Source organism: Aulostomus chinensis, chromosome 8 (assembly GCF_037954235.1).
Source record: "Aulostomus chinensis isolate RoL2024-O1b breed Wild chromosome 8, RoL_Achi_v1.0, whole genome shotgun sequence".
NCBI lineage: Eukaryota > Metazoa > Chordata > Actinopteri > Syngnathiformes > Aulostomidae > Aulostomus > Aulostomus chinensis.
The window spans coordinates 12,934,031-12,950,356 of NC_141327.1; the positions used below are offsets into that span (position 1 = coordinate 12,934,031).

The 16,326-nt window shown below is 41.3% G+C and overlaps 3 protein-coding genes across 6 annotated transcripts in view; all 3 read right to left on the reverse strand.

The window, feature by feature from the left end:
- The window catches only part of pnpla6 (patatin-like phospholipase domain containing 6), a 28,622-nt gene extending 23,933 nt beyond the window's left edge, over positions 1-4,689 (reverse strand). For all 3 annotated transcript variants that reach the window (XM_086211043.1, XM_086211044.1, XM_086211045.1), the window contains exons 1-2: positions 4,603-4,689; positions 109-197 (exon numbers count right to left, since the gene is read on the reverse strand). In XM_086211043.1, coding sequence (XP_086067169.1) covers positions 109-156 — 48 coding nt within the window. In that variant the 5' untranslated portion in view covers positions 157-197; positions 4,603-4,689. The remainder of the gene's footprint in view (positions 1-108; positions 198-4,602) is intronic.
- A 519-nt stretch (positions 4,690-5,208) lies between these two features.
- On the reverse strand, positions 5,209-11,730 carry atp5pd (ATP synthase peripheral stalk subunit d). 2 transcript variants are annotated; one of them, XM_086210138.1, is made up of 7 exons: positions 11,594-11,730; positions 10,691-10,821; positions 8,328-8,424; positions 7,310-7,381; positions 7,035-7,097; positions 6,803-6,943; positions 5,209-5,362 (listed from the first exon to the last, which is right to left on the reverse strand). In XM_086210138.1, exons 2-6 carry the CDS (start codon positions 10,810-10,812, stop codon positions 6,809-6,811), a joined length of 489 nt encoding a protein of 162 aa, XP_086066264.1. In that variant the 5' UTR covers positions 10,813-10,821; positions 11,594-11,730; the 3' UTR covers positions 5,209-5,362; positions 6,803-6,808. The 2 variants fall into 2 exon arrangements, with proteins under 2 accessions (XP_086066264.1, XP_086066263.1); XM_086210137.1 differs by lacking the exon at positions 11,594-11,730 and adding an exon at positions 11,549-11,569.
- Positions 11,731-12,917: 1,187 nt separating this feature from the next.
- LOC147257218 (homeobox protein MSH-C-like) lies at positions 12,918-15,035 on the reverse strand. Its single transcript, XM_086210139.1, has 2 exons — positions 14,538-15,035; positions 12,918-14,104 (listed from the first exon to the last, which is right to left on the reverse strand). The coding sequence occupies exons 1-2, from the start codon at positions 14,959-14,961 to the stop codon at positions 13,692-13,694; spliced, it is 837 nt and encodes a 278-aa protein (XP_086066265.1). The 5' UTR covers positions 14,962-15,035; the 3' UTR covers positions 12,918-13,691.
- Positions 15,036-16,326: the final 1,291 nt, after the last annotated feature.

Below are 16,326 nucleotides of genomic sequence, written 5' to 3' on the forward strand. Positions count from 1 at the left end.
GCAATCCCACATTCCAATGCTGCATTTACAGAACCTTTTTTTAACCAACATTTCAGTGCATGACTCCATGAGTGTTTTTTTGCAAGCAAATACAGTGAACAAACCAACCTCGTGGTTGTCTTCTTGGCCCTCTTGTTCCGAGGTACTCTGTCCCATTGTAACCGTGTTTCTTCATAGGGATGGTCCATCAACGGCCACTGGAAACACAAACAAATCTATGTTAACTCATACATAAACAAATAGAGGTCTATAGTGTGAAGATATTTGCATTGAATATTCAGCTGCAAACCCACACTCTCCTTGTAGAAATTTGTGACCAGTAAACATCCTCTCACAAACAAAAAACCCTCAATTGTCGAAGGAAGAGAAATGACACAGTGTCTACGTCATCAACATGACAATATCTGGCTATCAGGGGAAAATTGAGAAATTGTATTGTAAAACTATTCTTGTACATGCACCCATGCGGGGCTGCTTGAAACTACTCAAAAATGTGTTGAGAGAAATCATCACTGCCCATAAGGTAAACCCTTTTACAACAAAGCAGTCATTGGTGGCAGGATTTTTCAAATCACTGTGATACCATCATTGAAGGAGAGACTCTGCGATTTCCAAACCATATACATGCTATTAGGATGAAATTGACAACAGGCAGTGCAGAGGCCAAGGAAAGAGACTATTTGAGCGGCAAGTTTAGCTGTTTCAAGTGTTTATAGCAGTGTTTAGAGATGTAGAATTGTTCATATTGTCACGCTGTGCACATGGTTATCCATGTGTATAAAGCTGTTGTTTCTTTCCTCTAAAAACCCATGTTTTTTTGTATTTTTCTGTGATTACCCACTATTGTTACACACTTATAAAGTACAGAAATGCTCAGTAACTGCCAGACATCGAAAGCTAAAGTAATCCTAGAAATAAAAAGAGGGCAAAAGCATTAACAACAAAATCAATCCTGTCTGGCTAGCTGGGGCTTAGGGGTGTAAAGGATTAAAAGACACAAAATATTAAACTTGACTTGCAAGCAAGTATGTGCAAGGTTGATTTAGCCATTTAGCATCACAACTAACACAATCCTCACAACTCGAATCCAAAAAACTCCAAAATGTATTTCCTCGTGTATGGAATTCTGATTGTGATCTCCGAAGTGCTGAAGAGTAGCAATAAAACACATAAAAAAAAAGCAAGAGGACAACACCATTCATCAGAAGCACAACTAAAACACCAAACATGAACAAATTCAGCACCGACTGAGCATAGAAGCGACATCTCACACTGTTTAAGACCATCGAAAAGAGGCGGGTTTCAAGGCTGGGAGAGACGGGGCCTGAGTTGCAGATGAGCCGACCGGCTACTAGCAGAGGGGTCAAATGACTGCATGCTTCAGCGTCAGGGACAGAGGGTCTCTGGGCGAGGCTTTTGTCTCTACTCACAAACAAAAAAAAAAACCCACCAGGCATTCTTGATAACATATAAACATCCATCCAGATGGTAACCCCCCACCCCCCTTTCTGTCTATCCATCTCACTCCATGATCTCCTTACCTTAGCCTAATAATTTGATGTCACTGTGTTGAGGATTAGACAAGATTTTACAACAAAATTATGAGATGATTTGTTACAAATGTGCACAATTTGAAATTTCTTTGGCATGTTTCTTAACTGCAGCAATAAAGTTCATCTGGACCTGCCTGCCACATACCATCTCCCTGCCCACATCTGCCAGAACAGGGTGATTCAGCTGACACAGGCATATGTGCTGTAGCTTGTCTGTGGACAAATAAAAAGCTATGCTAGCTTAGCCATGGTCCACCAACTACCCACTCCTATCCTGACCACTCCAGCAAAGAGAGAGACTGGAGGTCAATCTAACTGGCCAACAAGGGAGGCCACATAAACCTCTGGATCATTGCTGACAGGCAAAAACTCTCAGTCTGGAGGAAATCTGATTGTATGTAAATAATGATAGATGACATTTAATCCAAAATGGCTTGCAATAAAACTGACTACAGAAATTGCACTATTCTGTTCATGGCGATGGTCTGCAACTTCTCTTTGGTGATCGATTTGATTTCTTTATTTAGCAGTTATGTCTGTAAAAGATCAAAACACATTTTACAGTTAGCCATCACCTTTATCAGGTGCTCAAGTTTTGATTTAATAAAAAAAAAATCAATTGTCAAAATTGCAATTATTTTTCGGTAGCACAACAACACATTGCAGCTCTGAAGATTTAGCTCAAACATTTGACCGCAAATACTGATGACTGTGAAATGACAGGCTGGCATGAGCTGAAGCTTTGGTCTGAAGCATTTGCTGTCTAATCTATAACATAGGAGGCTGTGAGAGCAAGGCTGAACTGCTTTATGGATGAAATTTGATCAGTGGAAGGATGAGGATGTCATGAAGTAACACTGTGTCATAACAGACCCCAGAACAGGATGCTGCTGCAAGAGACAACGGACTTCAAGGGCACAACCTCTCACATGTGAATCCTTTGAAATAAGAATGGCTACAGGCTATTATTTTCTTCAACAGCAATTTTAGCATTAAATGAATATTAAATCTGCACAACATCCAAATCGTATTAAAAGTATTAGTTTTTAAAGAGAAACAGATATTGAAATAAATGATCTCATAATACTAAATGCACATAATAACATGCGGCTTACATTTTTCCAGTTATTGTTGTTTGGAAAGTAGCCAGCTATAATTTACAATCTTTTTCTACTCTGAAAATTGCCTGTTCAACCATTAATTCTAGCTTAAGGGTTTGGCCATGAGAGTAACTATTGTCCCCAGGGATGTAAACAATCTCCTCCTCCGGGTCTGGTACAACAATACTTTCATCAACACTTATAAGAAAGTCCACCAAAATTTGAGCTACATTTAGCTTTACTACAGATGGGCTCCCACTGATTCCACATAGTTTTGTGTGTGGGAAAACCAGTGTCAGAAAATCACAGGCCTGTTATTCCTTGGAGACGAGGCAGAAGCCAACCTCTAGCCTCCTAGCAGTGCCTCGCTCCATCAAGCCAACTCTTATTGTTCTCTATGAACAACAAAGCTAGTGTTGACTCCACTGTCCTGGGCAGACCTGGCTAAACACAAACATGTCTGTTTCCACATTACTCTGTAAACTCTAGGCCATGACAGTCATGATGAAAATCAAAAGCCTTTAAGGTTGGTAGGCTAAATATCATGCTACATCAAGCTGATACACATTCAAAACCCAATAATCAACATTAACATATTGTGGGCTCTATCAGGGATGATAGCTCTCTCTTAGAAGTAAATGGTTGGTCTCTGATACAAATATGGGTGAAGAATTCTATCACGTTAAGGAAAATTTGAAAAGGTGCGGAAACATTAGTTGGTGTTTCTTGGATTCTAAGGTACACACACATTCTGAAACAATGTGTTTCTTTGCTTTTTCAATGGTCATTTGTTAATTACATATGTATTAAATGCAAATCATGTTGTTCACTGACAACAATTAATGAGATCTCCTGACAGCATATTTCAACATATAATTGAATCATTATTATATACTTATACAAAGGTAATATATGGCAAGGACACATTGCAGTAACAATCTTATTGAAAATGTGATGCATATTCAAAAATGCTGGAACTCTGCATCCACTTATGATCTCGTAAGAGATAAATAACTGGTTCAGACACTTGATAGTCTGTCACTTCTGACCCTAAAGGGTCAAGACAAGCATGTGACCTTTAAATTTTTACCAGTCTACAAGTTTTAGAGTCCAGGAGCAAAATATGATGTGAAACACTGGTACAGTCATGACTGACCAAGGTGAACTCTGAGGACACATCCGCTCATATTTCCTTCCAGCCAAAATAGTTCGGCATAATTTCTCCCACATAGGTGTTACATTATTGACCTCTTGTAAATCATGAACAGAGCGGCTTGCTTGTGTAGTAAACACACAAAGCTTGCGGGGAACCGTTTAACAGAATAGTAAAGAGGGTGTGTGGTCCTGTTCAGAAACTCCACGAACATTTGTCCAGCCGTGTTGACGCAATGCTGTTCCGTTAGCTAGCTAACAGTGACTGTAGCTGGAGAGCTATGGGCCTGGTTGTTATTGTGTTATACACGTGTAAGAAATAGTGTAAATGTAGAGACACTCTGAGGATTTAAGGCGCTAATACCAGTCCTTGGTGAAATGCGTGAGGTTAAACATTGTAAACTCTTAAGAAATATTTGCCAACATTCAGGACACCTCGGTGACTATCCCATCTGTAAGGCTCTGTTGGCTAACCATTCCGTTAGCTAGCTGCCGATAGCGGTCCACTCTGGTCGTCCTATCGTATAAGCCTTGACAACTTTAACATAGCTTATGTGTTCACACGAAAACCCCTGTATGATGCACTGGAACGTTTTCTTTTCCGAGTTTTGACCTCCGTCGGGCATTTTTACTGGGAACCATTATTGACAGACTTGGACCGAAGACTCGATTCCGGCATTGGTTGCGAGCCGGGCTAAGGAAAACTTTCGCTCAATCACACACACCTTAGCTAAAACACATCAAACGTTGAACATTCCATTTTATGATAGGTAAGTTTGTCGGAAGAAACAATTTACCTGGACTGATGGACCCCGTCAATCGTCAATGACGGTCAAATAACGTGCAAGGGAAATTATCTTTGATGAAACCCCCCCTGTCTTACGCTTTCCATGAACTCTGGCCAATCAGCAACCGAGACGCTGAAACGCTGAACCAATCAGATTTCAAGCATGTGTTGCAGGCTAGATGTCCCGCCCAAACCTACGTAAATAAAGCTTCAGGGTCCAATAAGGGTTGAGGGACACACTCTGTCGATAAATGATTGGGTAACGGGAATTATGACCGTTAATTTAGCCTATAAAACCGATGCGCACGCATGTTTCCTTGCGTCAATAGCACGGCAATGATTTCATCAGTAGTTTTACCCCTGCAAGATCGATGGAAGAGGTGCCATTCATTTAATCAGGAAACGTCCAAGCATCTACTGCGATTTCATTGGAACTGCAATGATGCAATGTGGAACAGTTTGAAATGTCTGTTAAATAATAACAGGGAAGTCCAAGGAGGAAGGAGATACATTGAATTTAATCACAATGCCTTTCCTCCATGTGGCCCTTTTTGTTTAGAAAAAGCAGTATGTACTGTACATACATGTATCATACAAATAATCAAACATCCAACTGTTCAACTTGAAATACACTTTCTTTATTTGTAGGTGACTAGAAATACAATTACAGTTCAGAACTTAATTTTCCACATCTGACCCGGTCTCAGGAAGCTGATTTGGAGATCCAACATTGGTCATCTGGTCTAAGAGGACCATGTTCTTTAACTGGCCTAAATGGGAACACAAAAAGCACAAAAGAACAAGGTGGTTTTAAATTGGAAATTTATCATCATGAGGTATAGTTACCAGAGGTGCGACTTGCACATGTGACATGTGTCTTAACATTTCAGTCTCAAGCAAGTCTCGAGTTATTTTAGTGAGTGTCGAGTCAAGTCATAGCTATGGTCAAGTAAGTCACAAGTCAAGTCACAAAATTAAAATAAGCTGGACGACAATGGTCTTAAAGTGCTGAACTTTTATCGCAACAAATATTTCAATATGCTGCAAAAAAATTTGCATTTAATAGTGAACTTGAACAAGCATGACTTCTATGTCCATTACTCCTTTAAAGAGGTCCCTGAAAGAGAAAAAGAAACAGTGTGAAGGCTTTGTCGTTTGTTAATGTATTACCCTTTTTACACTGAAAAACGCATTTTTTTGGATGTGAAAGGAAGGTCACGTGAAACCTGAGATGACGCAGGTCGCCTTTTTCACACTGCAGGCGAGCCGAGCCTCTAAACAACCGGGTCGCTTGGCGAGTCGGTTGACGGGGATCGAAATGAGGAGTCGACCCTTTCAGAGTGCCAAAAAAAACGCGTTTTGACCCGCGTTTTTGGTGCAGCGTGAAAGCAGCTTGAGAGAGAGAGGTGTTTGTGCATGCAGAGTTAACAAACATTTCAAAGTCACAAAAAAAAAATCACATCAAAAGTGAACTTCAGTCAAATATGCAGCACACCCATCTATTTACCACTCAAACTTTCCTCATAAGAATACCAATTATAAATGACTAAGTTAGATATACATTAGCACTACTTTTCATAGCCCTGAGTTTCCCAACACTGGCAGTTAGCTAACTGGCAGCTAACAAACACTAAACTGAAATGTAGACCTAGCAGCTAGCCAGAACTGATCTGCCAACTGAATCACACCATATTTTAGACTAATTGTCTGTTATTTGAAAAGCTGGATTAATTTAACACAAAAACATCACCATGACTCAAACTTGAATGGTCTGGAATGCAAACAGTAAGTTCCTGTCACTTTTGACTTACGTAGATGGGACGTTAGCTAACGTCAGGTTAAAGAGAATGAACTAGCAAGATCTTGCATTACTTACTTCTCCTTGTGTAGCCTGCAATGCCAAATAAAATGATGCGGGGTTCACTTGGTTAGAGTACAGGTTGCCAGATTGGCCAACATGCAACAGGAAACCGTTAGAAAAAAAAATTTATGATTTTTTTTATATAATTCACATATTAACGAAGAAGGCAAATTGCATGAAGGTCAAGGTGAAGTCTCGAGTCATGAATAGCAAGTGAAAAGTCGAGTCTTTTTTCACTGTTAGTCAAGCAATTCGCAAGTCCTCAATCTGACGATTTAAGTCTGACTGAAGTCAAGCCAATCAACTCAAGTCCCCCATGCCTGATACTAACCAATGCTACTATTCTCACCTCCTGCTACACCAGTTCAGCAATGGGCTTGTGGGGCCAGTATGGATATTTTTCCTTGTCCAACTTGCACTCAGGGAAGTAAGTCACAAAATCCTCGTTGGTCATCAAGTCGGCGGGGATCATGTTATTCAACAGGTTCAACTGGGAACACAAAAAGCACAAAAGAACAGGAAAGTTTTATGATTTCAAAGGTATCACCTTGAGGTATAGTAACTAACGCTACCATCCTCACCTCCTCCTGTAATTCAGCAATATGGGCATTTGATTCTGCAATGAAGGTCTCTGCCCTTTTTTGCTGTTGGAAAAAAAGTGAAATACTTTAAAAATCTATTCAAAGAGCAAATACATGAACAGCGGATGGAAATCTGCTTAATTTCTGAAGTGGAATGCCTTTTTGCCTCAGTTCTGGCTCTCTGGGTCATTTGTGAACAATTCCCACAGCACTTACGGGTTTAGCAATTTACTGGTAACAGTCTACAGGGTTTAAATTAAGAATGGATTACTTACAGTCTCCTCCTCCTGTTCGCTGATGATGCTGGTCTGTGTGTCGATAGGCTCAGGGATCTGCAGGGCTTTGAACTGCGGACGAGATGAACATTTTTTTTAATTATCAATGTGAAAACAAAACAAATGTTACACTGATTAAATCATGGCTAGGACTGCTTCAGCTGACGAATGTGCAGCTTAACTAAAAGATGGCATGACTGAAATTCCAAGACTGCAGTGCATAGTTTTCTTTGAGACTGGAACCTGTAACTCCAAATAATTAAATAGAAATGTACATTTTTTTTTACATTTGGAGAAGTCCCAACCACAACAGGAGAATAAGGAGAAAAGGGAAATTTGCTATGAAGTGTGGTGGTTAAAATGAGCCAATTTCACAAAAATAAAATTATAAAGTTGCAAAACTAGTTAAATCTCAAACAACTTTTCAAACATGGACTCTTGATCACCCACATTGCTAGCATAGGAATTTCAGGGAAGGAGGATTAATAAAAATAACATGAATAAGTGCAAGAGAAGCTGATTCAGCGAGTATATTTCGACATACTCGTATGATAGTCAAGGTTTGTTCTCATCAGAACCCTTTACCAGAACTCTTCCAAGAGCACATAGATTGTTTTAATATTAGTTATTCACAACTCTTCATTTCTATTGACCATCAACGAGCTTTAAATCCTCCCTGGTTGGTTTCCCTCATTTGTATCCATGTATGTTTTCAGTTTAACCGACACTCTTTAAATAACATCATCTCTTCTTCTGCAGCAGCAAACAGGAGAAAGAGCACACCACTTACTGCTCATCTCCATGGACCAACTCCTAATAAATCAGCATTCGAGCAGTGGACTGAAACGTGCATTGACGTCAAATTCCCGTTTGCTGAATTTCTGAAAATTGACTTAAAAGTTCGTGATACATTTAGATTGAAACCTATGTATTGGCACCCTACTGTGCAGTGGTGGGGAGAGTTAAAACCCATACTTCTTGGAGAGACTGAGACATATGCCTTATGAGTTAGATTCACCTTCTTCTCAAACTCGTCAATGAGCTCAGGATTTGCCACTGCAGACCTGTAGAAATTCCAGTTGATGGGTGCAGGAGTCTCTGGTATGGATCTTAGCCTGGTATAAGAGAAGAAAATGGAAGTTTGCAAATGACACAAAGGAAACACCAAAAAAGGAATTAATTTAATGATTTTTAGGGCCTGAACCTGAAGGTACTTCAGGCGAAGACCCTATTATGTTTGCTCGGCAGAGCAACACGTTTAGCAGCACTAAAAACACACACTAAACAGTGTCCCAGCCCCCCCACCCAACACCCATGAGGCAGCTCGGCCAGACGGCCCGGAGCCGGTTTTCACATACACACCCATTCAAAACTTGGTACTAGACTGTTCTTGCTGTCAATGAGCGCGCGCAATATGCGCATTATACGCATGATGTAATTTCACCCCCTGAACATGCATGAAATTCGCTGAAATTCGGCACACTTGTCCAGTCTGGCTAAACATTCACTAATCTCACAAAAAAAAAAAAGTCTATAGTGCCACCTACGGAGCCACACAACTAAAAGATCATTTTAAGATAATTTGCAGCGCTATAACTCCTCCCACGAATGTCCCACAGAGATGGGACCCACACCGTTGGACCTGTCTCATCAAGACGAAAAATTCATACACTCAGATCCCTCACCTATCGATAACAGAATGTCCACAAATTGGACAAAACTGTCAAAATGAGGACTCTTTTTTACTCCCCGAACAAAATCTATCTCCTCCTAGGCCATTAATGGTAAAATGGTAAATGGACTCAATTTTATAAAGCGCTTTTCTACCTTAGCGGTACTCAAAGCGCTTTACAGTGTCATCTCATTCACCCATTCACACACACACACTCACACACTGATGGTGGAGGCTGCCATGCAAGGCACCAACCTACTCATCAGGAGCAATTATGGGTTCAGGATCTTGCTCAAGGACACTTTGACAGGGTCACCGGGGTCGAGGATCGAACCAGCGACCCTTTGGTTGCTAGACGGCCACTCTACCCCTGAGCCATGCCTCCCATAATGCTATCGCTTCCAAACTTTCACAGATTAATCACACAACTCTGATCTTCACAAATCTTTAAAGGTTTTTATATGACTCACTCGGTTTGGATTTTATAAGCCGTCAAAGTGGGGGAGTCACGTTTCACGCTTACAATGGAAGCCTATGGGGAGACCGTGTTCTCTCAGGGTACATACTGTCAAACAAACGCTTCTCACGTCTACACCATACATTCCACAGCTTAAACAAACACACCAATGCATTCCTGACAAAAATCCCTACAAAAATATGCTATTATGTGTCACTCTTGACCAACGTATGCTGACTTATTTCACTTTTACACAGTACAATTCTGTTGATCCTCCTCTGCTCTCCACTCTAGCACAGATCAAAGACAGAGCAGTGGGGGAGGGGTTCTTAAAGGGCCAGCTCTCAGCTCTGCTCTCTCTCTCTGATCACACTCAGGCTTCTGACTCCTGAACTACAAGGCCTACAGATTTGACCAAGACGCCGTTGGATTGGGGCCGGTGTCAACGGTGCGGCCACAGGCCGCGTGGGGCTCAAGCCCTAACAACTCTGCTTGCAGCTTTAATTTAAAAATTTTATTTTTAACCAGAGAATGAGCTTATGGTATGTTAACAATCTGTACAGCACAATGACTGAAGAACTAGAGTTTGTCAGTTGGCCTGCCACTACCACGAATGTCCCTCGAGAGACAACCGATGCGTCTCATCGACCTGATTAGATGCATCAAAAAGCAAATAATAAACTGGCAGGGCTGACAGATTTACTAACTTCTATTTGAAGATAATATCAAGCCATTTGACTCCCTTTAGATCGGATGCTGTGGTTTTCTTATCAGCAAGAAACCGGTTCTTTGATTTGACAACTTTTGGGGTCATGTTTTAAACACTGTGTAAACCCGCCTGAAACTGAGTCTAGCTGATCATCTGTGCTGTAGTCTAGGTGATAACCAGTAGTTGCAGTATAGCCATCACAAATGCTGTGGGTTTTCAAGATATCAACTTCAATCTGTGCAAGGAGGCACATGGTTATCAATGACACTTTTCACATAAACTCCAAATGTTTGAAACTTCCCTAAATGACTTTGGAAATCACATGCTGTATCCAGGATTTAGGACTGGCCTACATTCAATCTAATGTACAGTATATGTTTGTGATTGCAGTGGTGGTTTCGGGGTTGTTGAGTCATGTCACAGTTTGGATGTGTGTTGGGGGAGAGAATGAGAGATATAATCCCAGTACAGCCACAACTGCAAACTAGACTACACCGTCGCTGGTTATGACACATGAACACCTTTAGTTGGTGTAAAACTAACTTGGCAGAGATGGCATCAGAGCGAGTCTTCAGAGCATTGAACAGGTTCCTCTCGCTGGGATGTACAGCTTGAGCTAATGCCAACCAGTCAACGGCCTTCATAACTGCACGACGGCCTGCCATCCTTACGGTCTGAAAAGAAGAAAATGTGTTTGAAGCACAGACACATCCAAGCCCCTCCACAGAGTCATTTAGCCAACATGTGACTGAACAGTTTATTTCAGTATTTATGTGTTGTCACACACCACACAGATGTTGTACAACAGTGGTGTTTCCATTAATTTTAGATGCTGTTGTTGATGTTGAAACAACGAGACTTTGTAATTCCCCAGTTTTAAGCTATGAGGTTTCACCGAAAGAAATGTTCATAATTTTGTACTCATATTATTTTTGATGTCGATATAAGTAAAAGAATTCAATCTAACGCAGATACTGCGGCTCAGTTGATATTTGGTAATGAATTTCAGCTGTTTTATATTCTTTAAGATTTTACTGTACTGTCAAATAACGTTGCGTGAGCTATTACAATGTCACCTCAATAGACTGTCAACACCCTCAGTTCACCCATAAGTCAAAATATATCGAAAATTATTTATTGAATCACCAAAAGGCAAAGTGATATCTAATGTTTAATCAAAGACACCTTGACATTTTGTTCTATCCGACATTCTCCCAATCCTGCAAACGCTAGCTAGCTAGCCTGCAAGCGAGCGAGTCATAGCTTGCTAACCAAGGTCAGACTAGCGTCTTTCTACCTTCAGTCTTTCAACACAACATTGAGTGGCCTTACATTTGCGCATACAGTTAGTGCTTATGCAATAAAGCTGTATGTTAAATAACGTAATCGATAAACACATACTTCATTGCGACTTAGTTTCATACGTTTCTCCGTTGGTATACTCACCTTCCTACTCAAAGCGTTAGTGTGACGGAACGAAGCAGCGGAAAGCCCTCTTCTTCATGTGATTATGGTAGAAGATGCGGACTCGCTACCGCCCTCTACTGGACGCCTAGAGCACTTACAGCGCTATACGGCGTTTTTCTTTTTTTTTTCTCTTTTCTTTCTTTTTTTTTGCCACGATAAAACACTCGTGCGGAAGGAGAGAATTTTAACTGAGTATTACTTGCATAGCAGTTTGGAGAAGTTTACACGTCCGCAGCCGAGGAACAATAAATCATCACAAGTGTATTCATTATTTTGTTTAGGTATTTAGATATGGCATTATATTAATTTTCGGAAATTTGGAAAAGGAAAAGGAAAACTAAAAGACTACAGCGCCGGTTTATGCAGCGTTTTAGAAGTCTAACATTCGAAATTGTTTGTCACATCGATAAATAAGTGTAAATAATCCAGGTGATAGAAGGTTTTGGGTTTACTTTAAATGCATCACTTATATCGACTCGGGGATTAAACGATTTTGGGGGATTTTTGGAATCCAATTCACTCTCATTTATAAAGTGTGGCCTCATAAATACCGGTGAGCATCGAGTTTTTAGTAAATCCACATTATGTCTTGTACTTGCGTATAATTGCAATACGCAGGCGTTTTACTGAAGTTTATACAAGGTAACCCGTCCATGTGTTATCAGACAGGATTTATAAGCTTATTGTCGTGTTCAATTTGATTGCCTCATATTGGTTTCCAACACATTTCAAATAACAACGTTTGAGTGAGTATTTATTTGACACAATACCAATTTTACTACAACCGTAGACAGATGGGTTAAAAGGCTACAATTTTCCTCAAACACTCATCAGCTGTTTTAGTAATTTTGCCCAATCTTGTTCCAAACAACATCTTTAGTTGACTCGTACAAGATTCATGCGCTCCTAATAATGCGGACTAACAAAAAGTGGGTGATTTTTTTTTTGGAGGACAATTTTTACAATAAAATAGCAACCAATAAATAAAATAAATGTAGGCCAGGCTGTTAACTTGTGACACAATGTTGATATTTCAGTTGGCATGCTCATGGCGCTTAGGCCTATGAGGAGGAGGAGGAGGAGGACAGGAGGAGGAGAAAAAAGAATCAAAAAATAAATCAAACAAGCGGTAAGACATATTGTGTCCAATAGAAACTTGAAAGAAAGCCTAATATTAATTGAAGTATCACTGGCCCATAGACCAGAATACTGCAGTATACACAATTGCATTCAGGTGCAAAAAAACAAAAAAACAAAACAAAACACAAAAACCGAAAAAACCCACACACATTCAGCTCTTGTATAATGTTTATTTACTAAAAATCAGTTTTTACAATAACTGAAGATTTGGATAGAGTGATGTATGTACACAGTACAGATACAAAGATATTCAATAAATACCACTTTCATCAAGCGAGGCTGCGAGGACCTGAACACTACACATTTTATTTACATTTACAGCAAAAATCCCCCCAAGATCCCATCAAGGCCACGTTGTGAGAGTTAAAAAAAATTAAAAATATCATCTAATACACGTGTTTTCTAAAGAATAATTTTGCTCCCCACAGAAGGAACTGCTGTAAAGGAGCCTTCAAACAGCAACTACACCGACGAAGACATAAGAGTCAATGCTGAATGAAGAGAAACACTTGACGTGACCACCGCTCTGAAGGCACTAAGTACTTTTCTGTTGAACGCTTTTCCTCAGCTTCAGAAGATTATTGCTTTCATGTCTGGACCCACTTTAAATGCGGGACCCGGTGGACAGGATTAAGGCATGTCGTGCAAAAACCTGACATTTACTTTTGGAGTTTTGCCTAATTTAGGCCTGTGAATCCAAAATCCACAGCACTGGACTTTAACATGACAAGAGCACTCGATCAACTAACGCTCAAAAATGCATTTTTAATGTGTTCATTTTAATAATCTGTTTCTTTTCTGGAGGTAAGAATATTTCTCTAAACTCCAAAGTACAAACGTGGTTTTCCGAGAGAGAAAAGACGCGTTACGCACTTAAGTGTATTGCAACCATGATCTGAAGACATTTAGCCTATTTGAAAGGACAAATACAGGAATACTAAGACAAATAGTACATCCCATAAGTGACAGGTCCACTAAACAGTCCGGGGACCGGCAGGCTGGGCCTCGGGAAGCCGTTGGACGGGCCCCATGTTGGAGAACCCATGTGCGCTCCGAGGGGGAACGGCAGCGCAAAGGCAGACAGGACAGGTTTGGAGGCCAGTTTAAACTTTTCCAACTCGGCCTCCTGAAGTCTCTTGGCTTTGGCCCTCCTGTTCTGGAACCAGATTTTCACCTGAGTCTCCGTCAGGTTGAGAGAGTTGGAGAACTCGGCTCTCTCGGCGATGGAGAGGTACTGCTTCTGGCGGAACTTGCGCTCCAGCGCCAGCAGCTGCGAGGTAGTGAAGGGCGTGCGAGGTTTCCTGTTGTTTTTGTGTTTCCTTAAAGTACACTGAGTAGGACTTGAGCTCCCTATCAGGGAAAAATGACAAAGACAAATAAGTTATAAGTTAAAATCGGATTTCATCCAATCTAAGGTCAACGTGGGAACAATGATCATCACAGCAGGTGAACTGGACACAAGCAGCAGCAAACAAACACACATGAACGTGTTCTGACCGCCGAGGTGATATCTCAGCACATCATAACCCTCACATTCACAAATCTCCTTTTTTAAGTTTACAGGGTATTTAATATATCACTAAATATATCGGCTGTTAATATAATAAATAGCGAACTGACAAACGACCCGTGAATCAGCCAAATGTTGACATTTTCACTATATATCACTGTGATGGACCCAAGAAAACTGTGTCAATGTTTCCAGGCCCATAACGGAAGAGCCTTTGACTGACAGTGGCTCAACCGCGCGTCCCTGTCTGAGAATAGCGGAGGGTTGACTTACGAGGAGGAGAAGAAAAGGAAGGCGTCTGGAACCAAGTGCTCTGGTCTTTCTCACAAAACTGCGGGCTGTCCTCGCTGGAGCTACTGGAAACACCCTGCGAGCTCTCCGCCGAAAGCGTTCTCTCTGCGTAAAAAGTCCTGGGAGAGAAGTGCGCGCCCTGCGCCGCCGCGGTGGGCTTGGGCAGGACTAGAGCTAAATCTGACGGGGAGTAAGAAGTCCGACAGGTGGTCTTCTTGGAAATGAGCGACTCGACGCTGAACGGGAGGCTGCTCCGCTGGTGTTTGTATCCTTTCTCCGTGGTCATGTCTTTGGGCTGCAGGTCCTCACCCTCCGTGTCTGTCTCCTCTTTTTGGTGGAGCTGTTTGGCGTCTTGGGACGGAGACCCCTGCACAGGATTCATGGCGACACAAGGGGATGGGGCCATGCACCTCCGTGTAGCCCGCAAGGAGGAGTAGAGTAGCGGATGTGTATAGTGTCCAATGTGCGTCTCCGCGGTGCCGCCGGTGCCCAGTTACTTTTACGCGCTGGATGGGGTCGTCTATAAAAGGACAGGGGCCGTCCCCCCTCTTCAGTCCTACCAATCAGCTCGTCAAGTCGGCCTGGTGACGTCTGGGAGGGCGGTTTTGATTGGCCCGCAGCCTTTGAAGGGGACATCAAGAGGCCTTTGAAAGGAAGGAGAAGTTAATCATTCAGACCCCATGCGGCGCGAGGCTATTGATGCCCCTCACAAAGTAGCTTCGACCAATTTTAGCGCAATTAAGCGGTGGGGAGGACTCGCTCGACCATTGACATCCATTAACCGGCCACTCCACCGGTACCGTTGCTGAATTCCTCTCCTCCTTCAGCTGAATAGGAACCAAACACCTACACGACAATGTCAAAGTGCTGCGTTCGTGAAAGGAGACAGAAGAGAATAAAGAAACACACTTTGTTTTTTCAGGTGAGATTAAAATAAAGCAGTGGCAGTAAATAACCCAGCCGCCTGTATTAAGTGATTATTTAAATATTAAAACACGTGAAACTATAAGATCAAATAGGAAAAGGTGTATATAAATTGATTGTGTAGTCTACATAAGTGTTGGTCACACAGCATTACAGCAATTTAAGGGCTGTCAGGAGCCCTTCTCGCCTCACAATGGCCTCTGTTGAGAAGCAACAGGCGTTTTCTTTCTGCAGGTCATACTATTTAATAAGCCAGACAAGTTGTGTTTCGCAAGGCGCCAGGCTCGGCTGGAATCAAAAAGGAAGATACCTCGGGGAGAAAAAGGCAACGGTTAACTCCACTTAACCAATTGTCCTCCAAATATTTCATAGTCCGGCTGCAGGAGAGGATGCAGGACGGTTAACCGTTTCACGCCAGGCCTGAGACACGTGACACGTCCTGGTAAAATTGGGATCAAGCAGTACCGCTAAACACAACGTCATGATAGGGATTTGTTCTTCTAAACCTATACAAATAAATCAATGAGAAAAAAATAAAAATAATGACAAATAACCAAACTTGAACTAATTCTGGAATTATTAAGTGGTCGGTAAAGAGGAAGACTGCACATTTAAATCCTAAATTTAAAAAATGAATTTGTCTGAAAGGAACAGTGAGTAAAATATATTAGAAATGAAGGAGTTCCCACACATTATTGAATAGTGTAACTGCTGCATTTTGCTGTTGTAGTTGGTCTGGATTTGATAAATATGTACAAATACTTCAAAACAGAATTTTATTAAAAGTTACTCTCATTCTTTTGTCCTACACGAGTAAAGTCCTTGTATCAGGCTTTGCAAACTCTCC

Bases quoted from the DNA above. Each gene is read 5' to 3' on its own strand.
- atp5pd (XM_086210137.1), bottom strand. From the start codon at position 11,569: ATGAAACTAAGTCGCAATGAA. The intron at 7,382-8,327 runs GTGAATCTAACT...TCTCGTCCGCAG, and splicing joins TTGACGAGTTTGAGAAGAAG to TTCAAAGCCCTGCAGATCCC. The intron at 7,098-7,309 runs GTAAGTAATCCA...TTTTTCCAACAG, and splicing joins GCGAACAGGAGGAGGAGACT to CAAAAAAGGGCAGAGACCTT.
- LOC147257218 (XM_086210139.1), bottom strand. From the start codon at position 14,961: ATGGCCCCATCCCCTTGTGTCGCCATGAATCCTGTGCAGGGGTCTCCG. The intron at 14,105-14,537 runs GTAAGTCAACCC...TTTCCCTGATAG, and splicing joins TTCCTTTTCTTCTCCTCCTC to GGAGCTCAAGTCCTACTCAG.